The 10,879-nt window shown below is 35.5% G+C and overlaps 1 protein-coding gene across 3 annotated transcripts in view; it reads right to left on the bottom strand.

The window, feature by feature from the left end:
- Positions 1-3,848: 3,848 nt before the first annotated feature.
- The window catches only part of kcnq1.1 (potassium voltage-gated channel, KQT-like subfamily, member 1.1), a 39,997-nt gene continuing 32,966 nt past the window's right edge, over positions 3,849-10,879 (bottom strand). For all 3 annotated transcript variants that reach the window (XM_053493436.1, XM_053493437.1, XM_053493438.1), the window contains 4 exons: positions 10,235-10,329; positions 9,999-10,045; positions 9,355-9,416; positions 3,849-4,597 (listed from right to left, as the gene is read on the bottom strand). In XM_053493436.1, the coding sequence (XP_053349411.1) occupies positions 4,412-4,597; positions 9,355-9,416; positions 9,999-10,045; positions 10,235-10,329 (390 nt within the window). In that variant the 3' untranslated portion in view covers positions 3,849-4,411. The remainder of the gene's footprint in view (positions 4,598-9,354; positions 9,417-9,998; positions 10,046-10,234; positions 10,330-10,879) is intronic.

Here is a 10,879-nt window from a genome sequence, read left to right as displayed (position 1 = left end):
AGGGTAAATAACAGCGCAAGATAGCCACAACAACAACACGACTAATTAGACATGCCTCTTAGAATCAAACGTTCTAAAGTCCCAACCAAAACGAAAATGATTTCTAGACACTTTAAAACAACCATCAAGTTGCAGAGTTAGCCTTTACATATAGTTTATATATATATATATATATATATATATATATATATATACATACATATATATATATATATATATATATATATATATACATACTATATACTATATATATATATATATATATACTTCCCAGATAAGTAGCAAGAAAACTTCTCTTTTTTAATAAAAAAAACCTCTCTTTTTGGTCACTTTTTGTATTATAATTATTATTTGTAAATAATAATTTCCACTGAAATATTTATCTAGACATATGTGACACTGAATTTCCTGTTTGCAGTTAATCGTAACAGTAAAACCTTTTTTAATTAACCTATAAAGCAAACCTATAAAGGATTATTTAGTGTACACCTAGAAATTTTAGAAATGTTTTCTTTCATTTTTCATGATTTCGAAATCAAATTTCAAAGTTTAGAGAGAAATGTCTGCAAAGAAGATAATTTAAGATAATCATTAGAGCGGGAGAGAGAGAGAGAGAGAAAGAGATCATTCAATGTGATGCTTAGAGATCGTCTATGTGTTTCAATGCTTTTTGGAAACAAGACAGATTTGCTGATTTTTATATAAAATAGCGCATAAAATTGAGTTGCTTTCTTAATGCCATGTTATAAAATAAAATTAGCATAAAATGAATGTAAATTTAACACAATATATTGTGTAATAATTCGGATAATCCAGGTCCCCTTACTTTGTGATCTGTAAAGACTAATGAATTTGTTAATTATTTGGAACTGTTTGGTTTTTTAGAAATTATAGGCACCACGGAATCTAAGACAAATTTTACAATAAACGAAAATGCATTCTAAATCAGAAAACTTTCTTTTTCTTTCTTGCCTTCTTGATCTTTTCTAAAAGTACAATTGGTTTTTCCCCTTTACATAAAGACGAACCTCACCAGCAGAATCATCACATATAAACTGTATAAGCGTATAAATTCGTTGCTTATATTTTTCCCGTGATTTTGTATTATTTCTGCGGTAAAACGCAGTCGGTGGGAGGAACTGGGCGTGTCTCATTTCTCCGACCATCTGGCAGGAAAAAAAGGCCGCAGCGGAACAAAAGGAGCGAAAGGCGCGTCAGGCCGAGCGAGTGCCATCGCATTCACCTGCAAATGAGCCTTTGCGTCTTAATGGGAGCCCTATGCGCCCCCAAATCCTCTGTTTGGTTTGGCTTTTCTGCCCTATCTGCAGTCGTGTGCGAGAAAACAGAGATTGCCCCTCCCCCCCCCCCAACCCCACAAGGCTCCCATCAGACCCCGAAGATGAACGACAGGTCTCATGTCTAATCTGCCTTCCTTTTGATCAGCGGCCCTTTTTGTATCAGCTGAGTGATGACATTAATTTCCAAACTGGAAGGATTTTTTCCCTGCCTTAATGATTTTAAAACAAAAGCAAGGCAACTACGTTTTACTGAATGAATCCAGCTTACACAAAAAAGCTCATCTCTGCCTGAAGATGGAAAAGCCTCCTCATCCTAAATCCTCATTTTACCTTCCGAAGTGCAATTTCACATTGTTTTGTTGTTATTGCACTAGATTGACCATTGATATTGACCAATGACCATTGATAAAAGCGCTATATAAATAAAATTGAATTGACAGGGTTTACTGACTTTGCATGTTATGTCAAAATATCTGTAATAATATTACATATGCTCCATATATCACAGACATATCAAACCAATTTATGGGTCTATACACCCTAAGGGTTACACTGGGACCTCATTATTTGATCTTTTACAATAAAATCATTATGTCCAGATTGTCAATATGCTGTACCATTACCAGTGGGATTTCTAACCAGATGGATGATTTTCTGAGACTCTTGGGACCACCCGATTGACTCATAGAAATCCCAAAGAGCCACAGCCATTCATCCTCTAGCAATCTGTACACACCTCAGTGAAGTCAGGTCTTGTACCTGAATTTATTTGTTTGTCCAGCTCTTAGTTCATTAAGGTGACATTAGTGGAAAAAATAAAACAATGTTCAATTTAATACCAAACATAACATAGTTGCTTAATACAGTACATCATATTGAACTGGAGCATGTGATTGCATGTGATAAAGCTCTTATTTACGACCCACATTTGTGGAAAAAAACACTTTTGAGCGCTCCTAACCCTATTATATCTAGCACACCATCAAACTGCTGCCAAACCATCAAACCATCCATTTTCCAGATACTCTACCCTTTTCCACGTCAAGGCGCTTCTTTTTCTCCCTGAATCATTTGGCCCATAAAACTAGCTGAGGCACTGGCAAGCTGTGTCTTTAAGGTTGGATACACCTCTATAGGTTCACTAGCTTGAATTAATGGCATTTGCTCCCCAAGTTTGCTCAGCAGTCTCCGAAAAAGTGGCAGCAGTGCATCCTTTTAAACGCATAACAAAGGCCCATCATTTATGTGGCGGCATATGGCCCAGACCCCCACAGTAGCAAGGCCTGCCCTCCATGCTGCCTGCTTGCTCTGTTGTCCTCTTGCCTTTACTGTTGACACAGTTGTCGTGTTGCAGGGTAGCAAAGTCTAAAGAACAGTCACTGCTGTGGCTATGCTTGGCTCTTGTCACTCACTCACCTTCTGTGCTTTTTTTTCTAGGAATTTAAACCCCTCTTTGTTGAGAGTCAGCTGTGTCAGGCCTACACGATGTTTAAATGCTTTTGAGTCCTTCTGAAAGAAGGTTAGATAAGAGGCTTGAGCCATGCTTGTCTTTAGCATTTTTTACATGTATATGTATTTATTATCAGAAGATTAGGGAATGTTAATAGAAATAAAAATATAAAAATGTCACATGTGTTTTGCAGAAGGCAATTTTTTCTTAAAACGTAGAAGATAGTCACCATAAGGAAGTCATGTGCAGAACGTTACTGTACTGAAACTTTATATATAGATCACCAATTAATATGTTGAACTGAGTCATTTGTTACGTAAAAAAAAGAAGAACTAAATGCAATTTTGAACAAAGCAAAATCTAGTGAAAAATGTTATTTTAACCAAGTTGACTCAAGCTGGAAATGGGTTTTAACAAAGACAATAAACAAAAAGTGTGTTCTAGAAAATTCTAAAGAATGACTAGTTACTAGTAAAAAAAAAAAAAACTCTATGCAACAGAGTTTATTTAAAAACCAAATATGTCAAAGTAGTTTGGACAAATAGTTTAAAAAAGTTGAAAATTTTGTAAATTCCAGTTGTGATAGATAGTAAACACACTGTTACAGAAAAAAGCTAAATGTTGCACACCTTACTGCCAACACTAGTCCTTATGATAAGCAATAATTGCAAGTAGCAGAGGAATGACCATGTTCCTTCACAACTTGGGGTCAGGGGGTGCACATCGAGTCATCTCCATAGTAACAAACCCCTTCACCCAAAAGAGCAGAGGTATCGCAAAGGGGTCACAGGTCATGGTGCTGCCCATATGGTCGTGTGCTGCGTAACTCATTGATCTGTCAGGATGAACTAAAGGAATTCAAGCGTAGCTGAAAGACTTTTTAGAAAAAGGATTACAACTGTTTCTGAATGCCATGAATGCCTGCACATCGCCATCGAACCACTAAAGATCGATAGTAAGAACCAAAAAAAAAAAAAAAAGAGCGGGAAGTCCACAGACAGAGAAACAGTTTCAAGATGGGAACTCATTGAAAAGTAATACAAACAAACAATTTAGTGATGCTTAATATTTAATATTGAAAACTAGTAAAGAAGCAGGTATAAAAATCAAGAAAATGATTTAGCAGTGTTGGTAATGGAATAAAACCAGATAACATCTGGTTCATTATCTAAAAAAAACTAATATTTTTATGCAACCAGAAATCGGTACATGTATGCATTTGTGAATTAATGTACACATGTTGTAATAAATAAACTCGATTTCAAATGTACAGATTGCAAAACAACCCGATGGCTGGAATAAATAAATATTTATGCAACCATTCGGATGTGTATAGTTTGCCATAAGCATCCCCATACCTTGCTTTAAAACCATAAAAACCCTGATTTAATATCAAATAGCATATCAAGAAACTGGAGCAAATAAAAATGATCTTACATATTTTCCTTATGCAGTAAACACACCACACCTAATCAGCAATCCAAGTCCTACTATACGTGTATGAGAGATTCCATCTTTTTTTAAAACCGTCTTACAGAGTGACTTGTTATGATTGGTCCAACTGAGTAAATCTAATGAAGCTTAAGTACAGATTTAGTGTTCATTTGTCTGTCTACTCGTCTCCAACTTGTACAAGGCAGTTGCGTTTGGAGGCTACTCCAGCTCAAGAGCTCTCCTCGAGGGCAGACGGACATAGCTGTTCATATGTGGGCAGACTGAGGTCGTGTGTTTGCGTGTGCGTCCGTTCACCTTCGACTGCTCCTACCACACTGCTCACATCGCTCTCCCTCTTCACAAGGAGGTTCAGCGATTCCGCCATGCGGTTCAGAGTCTTGTCCATATGTGTGATCTGGACACAAGATACAAAAGAGTGTATCACGGAAAGTCACATGTAATACAAAGCAGCTGGGCAACTGTCAGATTTTTGAGAATCTTCAAAGAAAATCTTTAACAAGAACCGTTCAAGTGACAGGAACATCTGATAATTCTCTAAATATTGTGGTTACGAATAATTTTATAGACACTTTCTTAACATTCACACTTTCCAAAAACAGTTACCCCATGAATGCCCCAAATCTCCCATGGATACATTAGATTTGTACATAAGAACTGCTGCTGTAGTCATGAACACCATCCTATGCTCAACCTAGGACTCATTAACTAATATTTTTTCAACAGCTCTGTACTGTTTGACATATTGTATACTACAGTAGGCACATAATGATTTATACTGTCACCTAAAAGCAGTTTGTTTACTCTTGAAGTTTCTGCTTTATATCATTTTAAAGAGTTGTTTCTAGCTATTGTTATCTCTGGCTTTTCTTATTAGGGATCTAAATATAAATCTACATCGGGATTTCTGTTAAGCTGCCTGTGATAAGGTTTTAGTTGTTATACGAATAAAATAGAATTAAACACTAATTTTGATTGAAGAACATTCCTTGCTTTGTTCTCTTAAATTTCAGAAAATAGAAAGAAAATGATGTAATCTTCTCTCTACTGTTTCACATTAAGTTTGTAAAGGTTCCTTTAAGTTTTTTTTTTTTTTTTACATCACTGTTGTTTATGGAACATTAGCACACTATTGATATTTCTGTCTGGATTTTTTAAATAGTAGGCAAGTAAATTTTTTTAGATAAAACTTTTTTATTTAAGCAGATGTTTTCTTTTTTTAACATTACAGAACCATTGTTTCAGGAATGTTACAATTTGTGCTTCTTAAAACTTGCTGTATATTTATTAAGCTTTTAATAACACGAGCAATTTGTGGTATTGTAGTTGCTATTTTAGTTATTTTAGTTATTCCCGGACTCCTAGTGAGTGCTAGTTTTGTTGACATTCCCAAGGTGTTAATACTTCCAGGAATTTTAAACAATGAAATACCTTTATCCCATCATGTACAACCATTTCCTTGTAGCATTCAGAAAATTCATAATAAAACACGTCTAAAAACTATAGTGATTTATTTACTCCATTATCAATTTTTCCAGACATGAAGCAGCAATATATTTACAGTACATGTTTAGATGCATATGGAGATATACTGCTATGGGGTTGAGTGTCCTTCCATGTTAAGTGATCTGTGGAGCCAAATGCATCTCCACCCTATTGCAAATCACCAGCTGAGCATCTCTGACCAACAACATAGTTTATACCGAGGTAGCGTTAAGGCACACACATGCAAACACATTCGCAAACATACACAGATATCCAGCACATGGCATAAGAGTCCACATGTAAACATGTCCAAGCTCTCCCACGTAGATGGAGATATACAAATATACACCCTTCTAACCATGGAGAAACAAAACCAGATTAAATGGAGTGGAATGAGACTGCTCTCATGATGGTTTACAGCTGAGAGCTGACATCTTTCACATCTGCCATAAAAATAAAAAAATAAAAAAATCACTGGCTATGTATTAAGAGACATAAAATGATTTATGCTTAAACTGATAATCATAAGTTGTTGATGAAATTACATAATATGATCTTAAAGTATATTCTTTATTTAGAATATAATGCCACTTTGCTGGCCTATGTAAATAAAACATGCATGTAGGGGGCCTAATTAGTGATGTAGGAACAGCACTACACTCTTTCCTGTCAATCAGAGTGACACGCAGAGTGAAACGGACATCTGTGAGCTCATGTATGCAGCAGCTGAAAGAAACTGCTTTCCTCCAAATGTATTCAGCTGCTCCATGACATAAAATAGCATCAGTACGAAAAAAATATTTGGTTGCTGCCTTCAAGTGTCTCAAATGGAACATATGCTAGCTTTCAGCCTCTCAGGTTGGTCGCAGGTTGCTGTGTCTTTTTCACTCAGAAATGGATAAATGGATGTAGTACTGTTACCTGCTACGAGGCTCTCCTGTGCAGCTCTGTGGTGCATGATGAGGCTATAATAAAAAGTGTCGGCTGTGCCAGACTTTGTTGAAAAATGTTTTAAAAATTACTTTTAGTATTATACTGTTTGTATTCACAAATAATAATAATAATAATAATAATAATAATTAAAAAGTGTGTCATTTGAGTCATTTGGGTGGCTGGGGTAAATGACACTGGCACTTCTTCACAGATTTAAAGGGAAAATCTTTACTGTAATCAGACAAACAGACTTTACTGTTTGCATCTGTATTGACATTTTGGCATACAGTTGTGGAAGTGGAAGAGTAATGCTTTATCATCATTCTATCCTGTATCACCCAGAAGATGACGAATTACATTTTGGGTTATCTCAGTTAGCCAGTTGTCATCATAAATAAAATTTACATCCAAATTTCTGTTAAGCTACTTTCGCGATAATGTTCATTCATTGTTAAAAACAAACTTGCTAAATTCACAAGCTTTAAAACCTAAAACTAAACTGAAATTTGAGACAACTTAAACCAGCCCACATTGTTCAATTCAGTTTTTTTGGTCAGATCCGCTTTGCATGTCATGACGGTTCACATTCATAATTACAAGTGACTTTTATCAGACTTTAATACATCTGAAAAGTTCTCTGAAAAGTCACACATGCACACATCAGTACATCTTTGCCTGCTCCATCTGGGTTAAAACACATCACAGTGGATGCTTATTTAAGCCAAATCATTCTTGGAATTTTGCTTTGGAGGATGGTAAGCAGTTAGTCGACTGTATTTGTACTGTATATCATATCGAATATGTATCCGTTCTAGGACCACATAGGAAAATGACTCAGACATGATCGTGCGTGTTCACACAACACGGAAAAATCAGATCTGTGTCACATTAGGGTTAAAAAAAAAAAATCTGATTTGACTTATGTCAGGCTGATAATGTGAACATAGCCTTACTATAGTCTAAGGCTAATCTGCATTACTGTCACATTCAAAATATGTCGTCAGCACTGATTGAGAAGACTCACGTAAAATACCCGAAGAGGTAAAATAAATGAAAAGGATGCATCACTTGCCTGCTTGATAAATGAATATTTTGTCATTTTTAACTTCACATTTCAAAAGACATAACTTTATTATTCATTCAAGTACAAATCATAAAAAATAATGAATGACAGAAAGTGTTGCAGGTGCAGTATTTTTTTGTCAATTGTGCTTCTTATTCAGCCCGGACATGTCATGATTACTGATTTGACAAAAAAATACTGTAAAAAAAAAATCAGAAATCTTTGTTGTGCTGTCTATCCCCCTTTTATTAAGTGAGTGTGTTCCAGTGTGTAAGTGAAATAGATTTATGCTTATCCCTATACAGTGAGAGAGCTATAAGACCTAATACTTTTGTAATGGTAATAGCGAGTCAATAAAGGGTAGTAAAATTAGTCTTAGTGCTCCATTGAATCTATGAACAGAGCTGTATAACAGCTTCCAAATAAAAGTTGTACTATTTGGATTAAAAGTGTGCAAATGCAAATCTAATGATCATACCAAATATTCCTCATTTTGGATATATATTTTTCTATAGTTATATAATATGAGTGAAATATGTTATGTAATATGTCTTTGTCCCACATACTGGAGTGGCTGGTATCACAGTGGGTGGCAGAGTAGAACACAGCAAGCAAGTTAGAGGAATGCCTCAGGCGCCTGTTTGCCTAAAAAGCTCCAGCTATTTGTTCCTGTTTATGTCACACACTGTCTGCTTCCTGTTTACCACTGTACTATGGGAAGAAGACCAATTGATTGTAAGGAAGGTCATCATGTCAACCCATGGAAGCAGTCATATAGTCTGTTGTCTGAGATATGCTTTTTTTGATGTAACTTTTAGGTATTCATGTTAATTATTATAAGCATTTTGACATAAGGAAACCGAAATATGTCTACGTAGTTGAACAGAGGAAAAGAGAGAGACATAGAGTGGGAGTGCAGACAGAAGGAGGGAGAGAAGTACGTCAGTAATTGTGCGTTTTCCCTGGAGTTCATGTCTGGGATAAAAAAAAAAGTGTTTGTAAAGGGATTTAGGGCCAGAGTGGCAAATGAACAGGAGCATAGTGAGTGTTTGTAAAGTTCCTGAGTCCTTGGCTGTCAGTCAATTCAGTTAAGACGCTACACACATACACACACGCTCGCTCGCACGCACACACACACAAACACACACACTTGTCTTTCTTAAAATTTATGTGAGAATGTTTTACTGACATGATTTTAACGCAGCCAATTAATACTATTTCTACACCTGAATCTAATCGCAACCTTAACCTGAAACCCTTTTGGTTCAATTTTTTTTCTCTTTCATGCACATATTTCTTTTAATGGAGTGTCAAACCTGTACAAACATCCTTATCAGCATGCATCACTGAGTTTAGTACTTTTCAGCACTTAGCAGTTAAAAAGTGACACTAAGAACAATGAAACTAAGCCTGAGAACTGCTTACATATCCTTCAGAAAAGCTTTTTATTGTTTTCATTAATGTTCAGTGAATCAGCGTCACACTGTAGATTTGTGATGCTCTTTAAAGGCATTTAGATAGAGATTGCAGAAGTATTTCAAGTACGATTCACTTCAGAAAAAAAAAAAAAAACTTTCCCACCATTTTCTCAGAAGTACAAAATTTCAATAATAAGGCCAGTGGTGCTAAAGATAGGATCCTAATCTGAGATTTAAAAAAATGCAGGGCCTTACCTTGTCCTCCATCCTTGTAAGTCTGGAGCCAATTGTGTTTGTGCCTCTGTCTCTAACCCGCTCTGAAAGGAATAAAAATAAATAAATACAGGAATACCAGTAAAGTAATTACTAAAAGTCTATTTTTAATATATAAAAATAAAATAGTAGTATATAATTAATAGTTTCCTATCAATTAACCAATCCTAAATTATAATAATTAAAACCCAACAACATTAAATAATCATAATCCCTATGCTTATGGAGAAATGTTGCTAATATCTATGATGTAGGGTTAATTACTACAGAAAAAAACTAAGAACCAATTTATATATTTTTGTCAAAATGTATTTACTCTAAGGACAATTTATAGGCCTTGTAGACCACACTCATTTGATCATTTTCCCCAGAAGTTAACATACTATAAAATGAAAAGAGAATATTAACAGTTTTTTAAATTACCAGCAAAATTCTGGTGTCTAATAGTAAATTTTGTATAAGGATTTTATTTCCATTCATTCTGCAGTCTGGTTTTGTACAGAACGTTTTCGCTCTCCCTGATATTATCAGCCCTTAAAACATTACATACAGTATCTACAGTATGTGTTTTTTCTCTTCATGTTTTTCTATTGTGACAAAGAAAAAACATATTTCGCCAACTTTACCCGAACTTGTCTGGAATAAGGACATTTTCCCCAAACTCTGATCCAGTCTATGGAAGGCAAATAATTAACACATTAATATAATGTTCATCATTTTAACTGTGCACTCTAACAGATGTGACAGAAATTAAAATGACATTAATTAAATGACATTAGTTCTATTAAGAAAATTCCAAAGTATTTAAATCTGGAGCATTAATTTCAAAGCAGCATGAATTGAGTTGGAAGCAGTACCCTACCTCCTCTGCAGCTCCTTGATGCGCACCATGAGGTTGACGTGGCCTTGAGAGTACTGCTCGATCACATCCCGGACATCATATGGCTTACGTGCTTGCTGCAAGCACATAAACATGGTAAGAGCTATATTTATATTTCTTTATCTTAAAAGTTCAGCAGAAGGAAACTTTTATACTACACAAATAATCATATACCACCCATATAAGAAAATGAGTAAATCACTGCATAATTATGAACCTTATATAAACATTCATCACCTCACTTTTATCCCGCTGTAGATCAAAGAGCCCTAAGTCCTCTTTGCTTTGAGTTTAGCTTTGAAGAGAAGCCGCCCACATGTGCCGACGCCAAACGTTCATATTGATCAAGCACTCAGGCCCTGACTCCTTGCTTTTGAAACTGATTAGACAGGCACTCTGACACCCTGAACTGTTTGACTTATTTGATGACACCAAAGAACATGTGGAGAATGTGGGAAGTCACATGTTTGTTATGAGGCCTAGGCTGCTTAAGCAAGAAAAAATGCAAACATTCACACATCTCCGGTAAAAGAACTCCCAATTCAGATGGGAGTAAATCTGTTCAAAGAAGAGCAAACATGAGTCATGAGTTCAGACACTGAAACTGGCTGCCAATGTCTGACACAC

Source organism: Clarias gariepinus, chromosome 3 (genome assembly GCF_024256425.1).
Source record: "Clarias gariepinus isolate MV-2021 ecotype Netherlands chromosome 3, CGAR_prim_01v2, whole genome shotgun sequence".
In the NCBI taxonomy this organism is placed as follows: Eukaryota; Metazoa; Chordata; class Actinopteri; order Siluriformes; family Clariidae; genus Clarias; species Clarias gariepinus.
Note: the sequence above shows the minus strand (reverse complement) of the source record. Positions and strands in the feature narration are given on the sequence as shown.